Source organism: Scyliorhinus canicula, chromosome 3 (genome assembly GCF_902713615.1).
Source record: "Scyliorhinus canicula chromosome 3, sScyCan1.1, whole genome shotgun sequence".
NCBI lineage: Eukaryota > Metazoa > Chordata > Chondrichthyes > Carcharhiniformes > Scyliorhinidae > Scyliorhinus > Scyliorhinus canicula.
In genome coordinates, this window is record NC_052148.1 from 271,622,801 (window position 1) to 271,637,533 (window position 14,733).

The window sequence follows — 14,733 nt, forward strand, 5'->3', positions numbered from 1 at the left end:
CAAAGAGGCTGGAGGGACTGAATTGCCTCCTCTTCCTCCGATGGTCCTTGGATGGAACCTATGGCAACTGCCGAGTATACGAAAATCAGGGGACCTTCCATCCTTTGTAACTGGTGCCAAAGTAATGCATAACTTACAACAGAAGATGAAGGTGAGGCCTTTGATCTGACCCTTGTTTGGGGAGGACGTTGCCTCTGAATTGGGTGGACTGTTGTCTGTTTCTATCTTTAACGGAGAGAAGAAATGTTCAGTTACTCCAGAAAGTGAGCACCTCCCGCTTTAGCATTCAAGTCAACTTTAATTAACTAAGATGTCCCCTTCCAAGATGACTGCCCTTGGGGAGTGGGGAGGCAAAGGAGAGGACAGGGGTGGAGGGGGCCAGGGCAACCGAACCGTTTAATAGCAGCATTAGCAAAACACAGAACAAGCTGAGTCACAAAAGCAAAGGAAAAATGAGCAAATTGGTCCCGGATTAGACAAAGTTAAATAAAATCACCAAATCCAACCCACCAACCCACATGCCAGGATGGGGCTAAAGACGGTACAAAGAAAAAGGCTTCCTAAAAATAATTATTTAAATTACTGCCTGCTGACAAATATATCGCCTGCTTATAATAATATAATTTTAATCCTTTTAAAAACTCCAGAAAGGGCAACCAAGGTATTTTGAAGTGCGTTAGTATTCTACAGAGTCCTACGCTTTTGCCCTTTAGATTGAGGTTAATAATCACCATAGTATACAGTAATATTCACTTGCACACAATTTCTGGCCTTCTAAAAATAAGAGGTAGAGCTATGTCTGACTACAGACAGCGTTTCCTGCTATAGGAAAAATGTATTCCATTAACAGTAATTATAACAAAGAGCGACAAGCAATAACAGAACACCAATATGAGCGGTTAGGCATGATGAGATTACGGTGTGTCTGTAATCATTTGTTTCCCAGTAGACAGGGCGAAAGTGTCATTGGGAAAGAAACTTTGCATAGTCAGCAATTCCCAGCGAGTGGCCCAAAGAGCAATAGTCCATCATTTGGGCTCTTAAAGGAGCAGGCGGGCCCCATTAATCCATCACAGCTGGTGCCTTCCAGTGAAGGGGAAAGGGTGGGGAGGGGGTTGTTGGTGGTGGGCAGTGCCCTCACTATTGTGGCGTACCATAGAAATCTGCCCCCACCAACCGCAGCCCCCCCCCGCCAACCTCCCCCCCCCCCCCCCCCATCACCCCCCACACCCATCTTCACCTCATCCCGTATCTCTTTTGTTCTTCGAGAAGGAAGCTAGTCCGGAGAGAAGAATTCCGAAAGAGGGAGAAAGAAAACAGAGAAGAATAGAGGCGATGCTTCGTCCCCCCCCCCCCGGGATGTAACCCCGCGGAGCCATTCCTTCGCGTGGCGGCCGAGTGAGGGTGTCGCCTCAAAAGAGTTGGCAGTAGGAGCATGTTGAGTGTCCGCTGGGAGTGGAGAGTTATAGTGCTGTTTCAGTCCCTCTGCTCCTCCAGAAGTAGCCTGTCTCACAATCAGGCTCAAGCTCTATCCTTATTTGAGGCACGTTTCTGACTGGGGTGGTCGGAGGGCTGGAAATAAATGCAGAGAGAGAGAGAATAAATAACCAGTGTCTGACCTGGAAATAACGCACCCAAAGATACTACCTTCTTTTCGAGATTAGGATCACGCAGCACCCGAAGGAGGCCATTCGGCCCCTCGTACGAGCTCTGCCAACCCCCTCATCGACCTTTCCCTGTAAACCTGTAATTTCTTTCCTTTCCAAGTATTTATCCAATTTCTTTTTGCAAGTTACTGTTGAATTTGTTTCCACCACCCTTTCAGGCAGCACACCTGAGTTAAAAGAAATTCTCCTCATCTCCTCTCTGCCTCTTCCACCAGTGGTTGAAATCTGTGTCCCTCTGGTTACTGACTGGGCTCTTAAAGGAGCAGGCGGTTCGATTCGATCCTGGTCAGAGTTAGTCCCCTCTCAGCTGGGAATGTGACACTAGGATTGGTCCCATGATAGCCAAACACAAACAAGGCAACCACAGTTTCTACCCTCCATTATTGCCAACATGCCACACACCGACACTAAATTGGGCATGGTACTATCAGCTGAGGACAGGCCCGGCTTCAGCTCTGATGAATCGCTAACTAGGGAAGTTTCTCCAACTCCTCCGCCTCCTCCAGACTTCCAGGGCCTTTATTTTGCCTCAGCAGAGGAATGGTTGACATTAGTGTATCTGGACGTTAGCAACTGTCTTGTATAGTAAACAGTTTCTGACATTTCAAGGGGTCAGGGTTAACCCACACACTATACAAAAGAAAAATTAATGATTAATATGCCTACCTCCTGATTGGCGTGCTGACATAATACACCTATTTCTTGATGGTATACTTTGTAACATTGCCAGCAGGGAATAATTTTACTGGTCTGCACTTCCTTCCCAACCAATAGGCTGATGTTTTAGACATGGGGAAGTGCTCACACCCAAACAACAAGGAGTAAATTTCAAGCATAACTACGCAGGGTTGCATTCCAAAACCCCTGAGAATGGTGCAGAACTGAGGAATAGGATTGAATTGCGGAGCGGTTGTGTTAAAATTGGACGGAACCTTGGCTAAGCCACGCTTGGAATGTTGCGAACAGTTCTGCTCGCCAAATTATAAAAAGGACATAGACGCTGGAGAAAGTGCAAAAAAGATTTACACGAATAGGACCAAAACCAAGAGGTTGTTTCTCAGGAAAGGCTGGGGCTCCTCTCTCTAGAAAAGGGAAAAGTGAGCTTTGACTAGATGGAGACTTGTAAAATTCTGAAGGTGTTTCACAGGGTTGATGTGGAGTAGAAGGTTCCATTTATGTGGGGACAAAAACTAAGGGACATAAATATAAGACCATCACTAATAAATCCAATGGGGAATTCAGGAGAAACTTGTTTACCCAGAGAGTCGCGAGAATAAGATCATAAGGAAAAGGAGTGGGTGTAGTCCATTCGGCCCATCGATTCTGCGCCGCCATCCAATAAGATCATGGCTGATGTCATTGTAGCCTTATCTCCACTTTCCTGCCTTTCCCCCATAACCCTTAACCCTCTTGGCAATCAAAAGTATCTTACTCCGCCTTAAAAGATATTCAGTGACCCAGATCTCATTGCTGTCTGGGTAATAGAATTCCAAAGACTAAAGATCCTGCGCTCTATTGGACACACGTGTTATATTGGACACACGTGCTATATTGGACACACGTGCTATATTGGACACACGTGCTGTATTGGACACACGTGCTATATTGCCTATGACTACATTTGAAAAGTACTTCATTGACTGTAAGCTCTTTAGAATATCATGGAATCATAGAATCCATACAGTGCAGAAGGAGGCCTTTCGGCCCATCGAGTCTGCACTGACCCTTCAAATGAACACTCCACCCGCCCTATTCCCAACAACCTCACAACCTAACCTGCACATCCCTGGACACTACAGGGCAATTTAGCATGGCCAATCCACCTACCCCATACATCTTTGGACTGTGGGAGGAAACCGGAGCACCCGGAGGAAACCTATGCGGACACGGGGAGAATGTACGAACTCAGGAAAGCCAATGGTGGGAGGGCTGGGGTTCGTGTTCAGGGGGAGGGGGGGGGGGGGTGATGGTTGTTTTGTTGTGGGTTCTGTCTCTGTTGGATGTTGTTGTTGAAAAGTGTTCAAATTATAAATGCCTCAATAAAATATTTTCTAAAAAAAAAGAGAATGTACAAACACCGCACAGTCACCCGAGGCTGGAATTGAACCTGGGTCCCTGGTGCTGTGAGGCAGCAGTGCTAACCACTGTGCCTCCCTGATGTTGCAAGCCATTGCATTTATTTTATATCCTCAACCCCGTCTCTGGCAGAAAATCCTGCAACTTGCGTTCCATTTGGATTTGCCTCATTCATATATATCCAGAAAATATGGGAAGAGCAAATCCCGTCATCATATTCTTCAAACCCCTCATGACCCTTCGAGCAAATTAATAATTCTGCCAGAAACATTGTTCCCCAGAAACACACACGCGATTCAGTGCCCACTGTAACCAGTGCCCAATCGACCAGCAACGAGAAGCAGTGCTCCACTTACCTTGGCATATTGATTGGCTGAAAGGGAGGAATTGGATCAGCATGAAGTATGTCGTTCAAGGAACATCGGGGGCTTTTCTTCTGAATGAAAAAGGGACACTGTTGGTCACTTCAGGTATTGGCAGGATTTATACAGCCATTGTTCTGTGCAGAATACTAACCCGAAGGGGGACACTTCCACCTTCCATTCCCCACGTCTGTTTCTATGACCGGAAAATCGAATGTGCTGCCACTCTGGACTCCATACTGAGGTAGGATGTCAAGGCCTTGGAGCAGAGGTGTCGAGGAGGTTTACTGGAATGGTATCAGGGTGAGGGACTTCAATTAATGTGGAGATTAGGAGAAACTGGGGCTAAGGGGAGGATCAATTTGTCGCAAGAGTTTTGTGTGTGACCCAAATTTTCAAATCAGTCTTGATCTCCAAAGCCTTAAATGCCTCCAACAGCGTGAAGCCCGTGTTTATCAAATCCACTAACTTACTGCACATGGCCAAAAGGCATTAGTTTATTGTCCACCCAGATTCTGCTTCCGTGTCCACCTGTGAATTGTCGCTGCTCCCCAGCCAGTCCCCGACAGATCCGAGGTCCTTCATACATCCAAATGGCAGGATTTCTCCTTCAATTCAGATTGAGGTGGAAAGATTAGCTAGGCTGATAATAACACCCCAATCTCGCCGTCTGTCCAGAGCTGCAGTGTTGACACAAACCAGTGCAGAAAGCTGAGATTGAATGGGGCACCAAGTCTTTGAAGTTAATGAGTGATTTAGCACCAATAAACCTGACATTTGTCTAAACAAAGATACAGCACACATGATTAAAAATCATTTTTATTTAATTTGGAGTACCCAATTATTTTTTTTTCCAATTAAGGGCCGATTTAGCGTGGCCAATCCACCTACCCTGCACATCTTTGGGTTGTGGGGGTGAAACCCACGCAGACACGGGGAGAATGTGCAAACTCCACACGGACAGTGACCCAGGGCCGGGATTCGAACCTGGGACCTCAACGCCGTAGGCAGCAGTGCTAACCACTGTGCCACGTGCTGCCCTAATGATTAAGAATCATGACCCGGGGGGCAGCAGGGTGGCGCAGTGGGTTAGCCCTGCTGCCTCACGGCGCCGAGGTCCCAGGTTCGATCCCGGCTCTGGGTCACTGTCCGCGTGGAGTTTGCACATTCTCCCCGTGTCTGCGTGGGTTTCGCCCCCACAGCCCAAAGATGTTCAGGGTAGGTGGATTGCACACGCTAAATTGCCCCTTAATTGGAAAAAATGAATTGGGTACTCTAAATTAAATTTTAAAAAAGAATCATGACCCATCACCAATCAAAATATTGCCTCAGGCCCGGCTGAAGTTTTGAGTCCTGATTTGCGGCTGGGATTTTCCGGAGCCCACTGAGAATGAGTGGAATTCTGGCCGCAATGCCAAATTTTTAGTTCCCGTTCGCAACAGAACGAGACTGGAGGATCCCACCCACTGTGCGCATATTCTGAAGGCGCGAGCAAGCAGATTTCAATGCATGGACATCAATTTCATTGACCAAGATTGGAATACACAAATCAAACACGAGTACTTCAAATGTGAATGATTCGAAGGAGGTGGATTGCCTACCCGTCGTGACCTTCCACATCCTGTAAATATTATGGATCCTCCACACACTGAAGGTCTTTCAATTCTGGGAGAACCAGGTGCTGAACATTCACCTAAAAATCTCATCATGTTGTTTGGATGTGGGGAGCACACATTGGGTAGAGATGGACCCACCCTCCTGCCCAGGATGACCCACGGGGCCAGGAAAGACTGAAATCGCAGTAGAATGTCAATTTGGACTAGGTTTTAAATCAGCATTGAACATGTGTTAGAGATACTCTAGATTCGGTCATCAGGCGGGATTGGAGTAAAGGGCTGTGTAGGCTGGTCATCAGTGAATAATGTTCTTCGCATTTCACGTTCCAAACTCGACTTGCAATCGATGAGAGACCATCATCTAATCGTCCTCGTCTCTCAAATGCCCAGGCTGTTAAACAGTGCATTATAGCCTTGATGTGGGTGGGGTAGTGCCAGGAAGAGTGAATTTTAAATTATAAACAGGGAACGCATTCCCAACCATATTAACACATTAGCAGCCGAAGCTGGTGAGTCCTATGAGTGAGCCAGTCTTGAGAGGCTGGATTCTTCCTGAAATCCCAACGCTGAAGTTTGGGAATCCAGTTCAAGGTTTAACAGTGGCTGCGTGCATGTCCCAGGCCTGTGGGTGAAAGGGAGTCAGGATTTGCTGGCTCCAGAAAGTCAGTACCCCTATCTCACGCCCCGCGCTCAATTCCAGCCCGATCTCTCGTGCTCCCTCTCCCGCTGGGGTCTATTCCAGCTGAGGCCTCCAGTTTGCCTGGCTCCCAGGGGGGGGAAAGAGAAGAATGTTTGTAATGAGGCCCCAACCTTGTCCCTCGGCCTTGCTGTGTTTTCCCTCACTGCCGTTCTTTCTCCCATTCCCGCCTCGCCCACCCAGCGACTTCCCGGCCAATATTGGGGCCGTGGAACTCACCCCCAAAAAGGAAGCGTGTGAAAACAAACCCGGCCTTTCCTCGCGGTACAAGGTGGATGTTGTACCTCGGCCTGTGCATACCTGCTTCCTGTTCTTACAGGTGTCATTGTGACTCCTCCCTTTCATTTTTTGGAAAAGGTTTTCCAAACAAAAGAGCCACAGAGTACACGACATGATCACTTTGTCCCCTGCCAGTGATTCTTGCCGTGACGTTGAGATGCCGGCGTTGGGCTGGGGTGAGCGCAGTACGAAGTCTTCCAACACCAGGTTAAAGTCCAACATGTTTGTTTCAAACACTAGCTTTCGGAGAGCAGCTCCTTCCACATGTGAATGATTCACCTGAGGAAGGAGCAGTGCTCCAAAAGCTAGTGTTTGAAACAAACCTGTTGGACTTTAACCTGGTGTTGTAAGCCTTCTTACAGTGACTCTTGCAGAATTCATGAGGGCCCTGCTACGATTGGCCACACTGGGACCTCGAGAGTAGACGCCCTCTTTACAATGTTCTCAGAATAAGGCGTCGGCCGTTTAGGGCCGAGAAGCAATTTCTTCACTCACGGGCTCTGCAAAGCCTTTGGATCTCGCGCTCAGAGGGATTTGGATGGTCAGCTGTTTAAGACTAAAACTTTGCACCCTGAAGGGATATGGCGATAGGGTGGGGGAAGTGGATTGATGTCAAAGTTTACCCACGATTTATAAATAGTGGAGCAGGAAGGGTATGTGTGGTGCAATATTTTACGTGTATGACCAGCCCATGGTTCTCCCTACAACATGGGCAGATATCCATGCTCCTACTGTGTGGGGAGGCTGCAGGTTGAATAAGAGATTTGCAAAGTGATTGCGGAAAGCAACAAATCACTATCCATGCACTGTTAACAGGCAGTCGGGAACAACTGGCGTAGAAACCCATTTGCACTCCCACACTGAGCGCTCTGCTAGGTCAGGGTGTGAGCATTGTGTTACAATAACCATTTTGTACTCTGATTAGAAGAAAGGGCTTGCGAGCAGATTAAAGGAATTCACTGACCTGAAACGCAAAGTGAATGACAGCAAAGGAAGACAAAAGGTGCACGGTTAGAAATCGGTGAAACTAAGCTTCCAGCGAAGCATGGTTAGTTGATGATTGTCGAACAAACCCACAGCACAGGGGGCTGCAACAATTAGTATGAGGCACAGAAGGGAAAGGGGTAGAGAGAGTGGGTGATGCAAAGGAAGTAAGACAGCCAGAGGCACCATTTGATGTGGATCAGAATAAAGGGGGTGAGGGAAAAAAAATGGCAAGCCCGTTCTCACTGAAATGAATGGAAGTCAGGCAGGCAGAAGGTTTTACTCACTGCTCAGGAAGGGTTCTTGTTCCATCAAGTCCATTGAAATATTAATAGCAGGAACTTTTTCTGAATATGGGTAATCAGACTGTGAAGGAAATGTTTACAATGCTTAAACATACTAAACTGCAAGCTGGAAAATACTGTAAAATACTGATTGTGAATTAACACATGACTGGCCACTTCAGAAGGGTGAGAGTATGATGTGTGGGATTCGAGGCTCAGAGACCAATATAAATCCTCGGATGCATTTGTTATTCTCTTCATTAGCTGTATTGTTAGTTATTTCACATCAGTGTCGCTATCACTGAGAGATGGGCCAGTCAGGATTGTAATCTGTCTACTAAACAATGTTTTTTTTTTTTATAAATTTAGATTACCCAATTATTTTTTCTATTAAGGGGCAATTTAGCGTGGCCAATCCACCTACTCTGCACATTTTTGGGTTGTGGGGGCGAAACCCACGCAGACACGGGGAGAATGTGCAAACTCCACACGGACAGTGACCCAGAGCCGGGATCGAACCTGGGACCTCAGCGCCGTGAGGCGGTTATGCTAACCACTAGGCCACCGTGCTGCCCTTACTAAACAATGTTGATGTTTTTCGTCTCTATGTGAGGAGTCTGTTTGGTACGTCTGTGGCTGGCAAGCCCAAATTTCCTGATGGCCTTAGCTGCGAGTTCAGAATGGAATAAGAAACAGCTGAAGAAATGTAATGGTTGTTAGTTGCTTATCAGATAGGAGAATCTCGTTTGGGCAAGGTGTGGAACAGGACAAATAAAACAAAATTGTAGAGATGCGTCAAGAGATTTACAGAGACTGGCGGCAGGAATCATGACGCAGCCTGGTGGCATCACCGTAGTTACATTGGCATTGAGGGTTACATGGAGACTACAGGTATGAGTGATGACATGTGGCAGAATCAGAGGCTGGCTGGATGGGAGTGTAACAAAGCTTCACCCACAGGGCCATGGTCGTACAAGAAAGAGCAGAAACGTAACCCAAAACTGTAAAACATTTCAGAAGACATATTAAACAAAGCAGCAACACACAGCACATGGAAAACTGGAGCCATATCTTAGAATGGCAAACTATGTTAACGGTTAAGACTCTGTTTTAATACAATCCTTAGAATAACAATAATTTGGTTTTCAGCATCTGACATGTCAGGATGTAATCTGGTATGATATACAATACTTTTTAACTTGACTTTGAGAACAGCATTTCCCAAAGGGAATATTTTCAGATATTGCAGTCACCTTCTATACATGTGAATCAAATTATTGTTGGCTAATCCCTTGATGTTTTGGTGCTAATATCAGAATTTCTTCCTTATTGTTGCCCTGGTGAGTGGTAATAATCCAGGCAGCAAGAATGGTCACCTCCATTTCCTTCTTGTTGATGCATGGGACATGGACAATGGTCTCAAGGGCATCATTGCCCCTTGTGAGGGTGGTGGTGGGCTGCATTTTTGTTTGAACCTTGTGTTGACTGCAACCTTAGATTGGGAGATTTCCAGGCTTAACCAAGAGAGGAGGAAGTGAGAGTTAACCTGAAACTGCCTTAAACTCTCTCCCCACTGGCTAGGCCGAGGAGCTGCATCAACAGTATTCTCGGTAGAAATGGCCTGGTGTCTCCTAGAGTTCAAACTCATTCTCTGGGACATTGTGCAAGCAAAGCGGCATTGCAAAATCGCAGCAGCATGAGGAAAACCCCTTGTTTTGTTCATTAGGCTATCAGAGATGAAGAACAATAACCCGCTCAACTAACAATCAATTAAAAAAAAAATTTAGAGTACCTATTATTTTTTTTCCAATTAAGGGGCAATTTAGCGTGGCCAATCCACCGACACTGCACATTTTTTGGGTTGTGGGGTGAGACCCATGCAGACACGGGGAGAATGTGTAAACTCCACACGGACAGTGACCCGGGGCCGTTATTCGAACCCGGGTCCTTGGTGTCGTGAGGCAGCAGTGCTAACCACTGCGTCACCATGCCGCCCCTCAACTGGCAACCAGGAAGCAACTAATTGGAAAATGGAAAATTGGTTGCATTTGACCACCAGAGTTAGCCACCATAATTCTCAATCCAAAATGTGAACAGGGTAGAGTTAAGCATTTGAACTGGAAAAGTGTTCACGTTGACAAAAGTAATGGTGGTATTGCACTTGCCGTCAGAGCAAGGGGATTTTCACAGTAACTTCATTGCAGTGTTAACGTAAGCTTACTTGTGGCAATAATAAAGATTATTTTCTGTCTCAACCCAGTCAATGTGCGATATCAGTGTTCCTCATAGTTCACCAGGAAACATGGGGATCAACAGTTAAGTTTTCACCTCACAAACTTCCTGAAACAGGGTGCATTTTGATCCCTGATGGAAGGTCACTGGCCTGAAACATTAACCTGGTTCTCTTCCCACAGATGCTGCCGGGCCTGAAGAGCATTTCTGTTTCTCTTTCAGACTTCCAGCATCTGCAGTACTTTGTTATATATCAGCGCATATTTTTTTTTTGCTCCTGCTGTGGAAACAATTAAATTTAGCACTGCATATTCCAAATATCTATCCCTCCGTTCCTCTTGTCGCCAAGCACTATACAACCGGCAACATTTGCCAATGGGCTCCGAGCCCATAAGCAGCAAATACTGACTCAAGGGCTGATAGCATCGCCATCCATACACAGCTGCTGTTGGCCAGGATGTGGAGATGCCGGCGCTGGACTGGGGTGAGCACAGAAAGAAGTCTTACATCACCAGGTTAAAGTCCAACAGGTTTGGGGGAAAGGAGGGGGTGGGGGGGGTCTCTCAGCAACCCCATAATGGATGTTCTCACTTGGGGGGCTGTGGGGCTATGTGCCCAAGTGTGTGTGTGTTGGGGGGGGGGGGGGGTGACATTGTCCATGGATGGGGGGGGGGGGACCCTCAGGCTTGGCGAGAGATTGGGGTACCCAATGAGAATGGAAGCCCGATCTCTGGGGAGCCGGCATCGCCGACGCGTTTAGCTCCCCAGTGATGAAGAAACTTCTGAGAGCGGGCGTGACCGCCGAGAAACTCCCCAAGGCCCAAAACAACGACCAGGTGTGGGTGGGAACCGGTGACGTTCTCACCCAAAAGGCCGACAGAAAACATCCCAGCAAACAGGCCCAAAATGACGCTTGGCAATTAGAACAGAGAACATAGAACAGTACAGCACAGAACAGGCCCTTCGGCCCTCGATGTTGCGCCGAGCAATGATCACCCTACTCAAACCCACGTATCCACCCTATACCCGTAACCCAACAACCCCCCCTTAACCTTACTTTTTTTTAGGACACTACGGGCAATTTATCATGGCCAATCCACCTAACCCGCACATCTTTGGACTGTGGGAGGAAACCGGAGCACCCGGAGGAAACCCACGCAGACACGGGGAGGAAGTGCAGACTCCGCACAGACAGTGACCCAAGCCGGGAATCGAACCTGGGACCCTGGAGCTGTGAAGCATTTACGCTAACCACCATGGTACCGTGCTGCTTCCAATTCTTTGGTTAAATTCCGCCCAACGTGGCAGCACAGATATAGTGGGTTGAATGGCCTCTTCCATCCCATAAACCTCTACGATTCACTTACGTAGGGTGATTGCCTCAGGATTGGAAAATTTAACCCCCTTATCCTCTATTTTTAAATGTTTAACCGAGCATTTCAATTGGGATTAGACAATGAGAAACAGGTCAACACCGAACCGCAGTGCATTTAAACTAGTCTGAAATTAAACTGCCTTCGTAGCGGACTTCAGTATGTATTGGTTTACTGGTGGAATATTGCTTACGTCATCGTTGTCACTGTCCCCACTGAGCTTCTTCTTCTTCTTTTTATCGTCCTCCTTCTTTTTCTTGTCCTTTTCTGGAATGACGTCATCCAGAAAGCCGAGGTTGTGCTGGGAAAAGATGTAATCCATTCCCTTTCGAACAGCGACAAGTGCCAGGATCTGCGGGCAGGGAAGGAGATCCCATCATCACATTGTCACATTTTCCAAAGCATTATGCGAAAAGATCACGTGCGTGAGATTCTCCTGAAGATCGCCCTTCCGATCCAATCCAGTTTCTACTCTCCAAGTTGCAACTTATGGGTGGCAAGCCCTTAGACACTGTCCCTCAAAGGCCGCGTAATCCCAACAATGGCAATAGCAACTTGCATTTACATAGCGCCGTCAATGTAATAAAATATCATGGGGGGCGGGGGGGGGGGGGTGGTTATCAGAGGAAACTTTACACCTGGCAAAAAAGGAGATATTATTTCAGGTGACCAGAAGCCTGGCCAATGATGTAGGTTTTAAGCAGCTTCTCAAAGGAGGGGATGGGAGGTGGCAAGATTTAGGAAGGGAATGGATCTAGGCTGATGCTCTGTAACTGCAATGCTGAAATCTCACTGAGGGGGATTCAGGCACATGGCTTCACATCCAATAACCTGCTCTGAAAACTCTGATTGCATTTTGACAGCTATGGAATAATCCTCCGCAGCTGTTGCGACAATCCACAGCATTCTAAAAAAAAACCCACAACATTCTAAAAGACAAACTTAACTCGCCCTTATTTCCAAAAATTATTCCTGGAACTGTATCCAGATTTGGATCTTTGCCAAAAATGAATAACTCCTTCCTTTGGCAATATCCAATCTGTGTACCATGGGTGTGATTCTCCACAACGGCCGACGCTGGCGTGAAACACGGAATGTTTCACGACGGCGTCGGAGGCCGCTTCTCGCCCCCTAATCTCCCCCCCCCCCGCGGGGGGGCTAGAGGCGGCTTTGCGGAGAACTTGGCCGCCGATAATGACACGGCCGGCGGCGCCTAAGTGACGTCAGCCGCGCATGCGCAGTTGCCGTCTTCCTCTCCGCTGCCCCGCAAGACGTGGGCAGCAATCGCGGGCCAGTCCCCTCCCGAGCACGGCCGTGGTGCTCGATCCCCTCTCTGCCCCCCACAGGCCCCAAACTTACCTTTCGCGCGATGTTCACGCCGGCAGTGACCATGATGTGGAGATGTCGGCGTTGGACTGGGGTGAGCACAGAAAGAAGTCTTACATCACCGGGTCAGAGAATTGCCGAGGGGTGGCGTGAATCCCGCCGGCCGCCGAATTCTCCGGTACCGGAGAATTGGCGCGGGTGGGAATCACGCCGCGCCGGTCGGTGACTGCTCGCAGCGGCCCCCCCCCCCCCCCCCCCCCCAGCGATTCTCTGACCCGCGATGGGCCGAAATCCCGCTCATTCTATGCAGGTCCCGCCGTCGTAAATTGGACTAGGACCCTTACCGGTGGGACATGGCAGCGCGGGCTGGCTCCGGGGTCCCGGGGGGGAACGGGGTGATCTGGCCCTGGGGGGGTGCCGCTACGGTGGCCTGACCCACGATCGGGGCCCACTGTGGGCTTGTGCCGTGGGGGCACTCTTTTCCTACGCGCCGGGTGTGCAGGCCACCGCGATGGCCGGCACGAAGGTGAGCCCCCCCTGCGCATGCGCGGGGATGACGTCATCAGCTGCTGATGCTCCCGCGCATGCGCGGACCCGCGCCAGCCGGCGGAGTCCCTTCGGCTCCGGCTGGCGCGGCGGCAAAGGCCTTCCACGCCGGCCGGTGGGGCGCAAACCATTCCGGCACGGCCTAGCCCCTGAAGGTGCAGAGGATTCTGTACCTTTGGGGTGGCCCGACACCCGAGTGGTTCACGCCACTCCATCCCGCCGGGACCCCCGCCCCGCCGGGTACGGGAGAATCCCGCCCTCGTTCTTTCGCGTCCTATTTTTCTCATCAGAAAGCACTTAACTTATTTTGATGTGGTGAAGATCTGTCAATCATAGCTAGACAGGGTTGATTGATGGGGAGGTCTCTGATATGGGGGTCTGACAGGGGGTCTCTGTTGGGAATCTGATGGGGGGCTGGCGAGGTGGGCAGGATTTGCTTTGTGGAGGGGAGCAATTGACTTTGGAGGCACTTACATTACATACTTACCGCCTTGGCCCACCGTAGGGTTCACTGCATCAGGATCACGCTGGAACACATTTGCACCAATCCATGCCCAGGTGAAACCCGGCCGAGAGGGTTAGAGCTTCACGGAGGTGTGGAGAATCGGCCTTCCAGCCCTTTGATCAGATGTAAATGACCTATTTGCATCCCATTTACATCCTCACGCCAGCATGTAGCTGGCTGCTGCCGCTGGCAGGGGACTGGAGCATCGGAATAGCACAATCCCGTTTTTTTGCCCGACGATTGACCCTCCGCCGGATCAGAAGTCCCACCACAGGTGGCAGAGAATTGTTTACAAACAGGCTTATGGGTGAAAACACTCCCACCAACCACCTTCAGTGGCAGAGGCATCAGGTGCCAGAATTGGAGGAATGCGGAGAGTTGTCGGGCTGGAGGAGGTTCTAGCGATAGGGAAGAGCCAGGCTATTGAAGGGTTTGAATACAGGAATGAGAATTTTAAAATGTAGGTGTTTCCAGGCCAGAAACCGCAGAGGTCAACAACCACAAGGGAGTGGGGCAGGGTGGTGATGAGTGATACTTATATTCCTGCTTTGTCCTGTTGTAATCGAATGTTAAATGTTCTACATTCATAGAATCATAGAATTTACAGTGCAGACGGAGACCATTCGGCCCATTAAGTCTGCACCAGCCCTTGGAAAGAGCACCCTACTTAAGCCCACGCCCCCACCACATCCCCATAACCCAGTAACCTTTTTGGACACTAAGGAGCAATTTAGCATGGCCAATCCATCTAATCTGCACATCTTTGGACTGTGGGAGGAAATCACT

General features: G+C 48.7%; 1 protein-coding gene across 13 annotated transcripts in view; it reads right to left on the reverse strand.

Moving 5' to 3' along the window:
- Positions 1 to 1,226: 1,226 nt before the first annotated feature.
- Positions 1,227 to 14,733, reverse strand: part of LOC119963540 (electrogenic sodium bicarbonate cotransporter 1-like) — a 296,890-nt gene continuing 283,383 nt past the window's right edge. For 5 of the 13 annotated variants that reach the window (XM_038792819.1, XM_038792826.1, XM_038792825.1 and 2 more), the window contains 3 exons: positions 11,764 to 11,922; positions 4,100 to 4,179; positions 1,464 to 1,572 (listed from right to left, as the gene is read on the reverse strand). In XM_038792819.1, the coding sequence (XP_038648747.1) occupies positions 1,464 to 1,572; positions 4,100 to 4,179; positions 11,764 to 11,922 (348 nt within the window). Of the gene's footprint in view, positions 1,573 to 4,099; positions 4,180 to 7,603; positions 7,662 to 7,968; positions 8,048 to 11,763; positions 11,923 to 14,733 lie in introns of those variants that run through there. The other 8 variants (XM_038792823.1, XM_038792828.1, XM_038792827.1 and 5 more) reach the window with 6 other exon arrangements.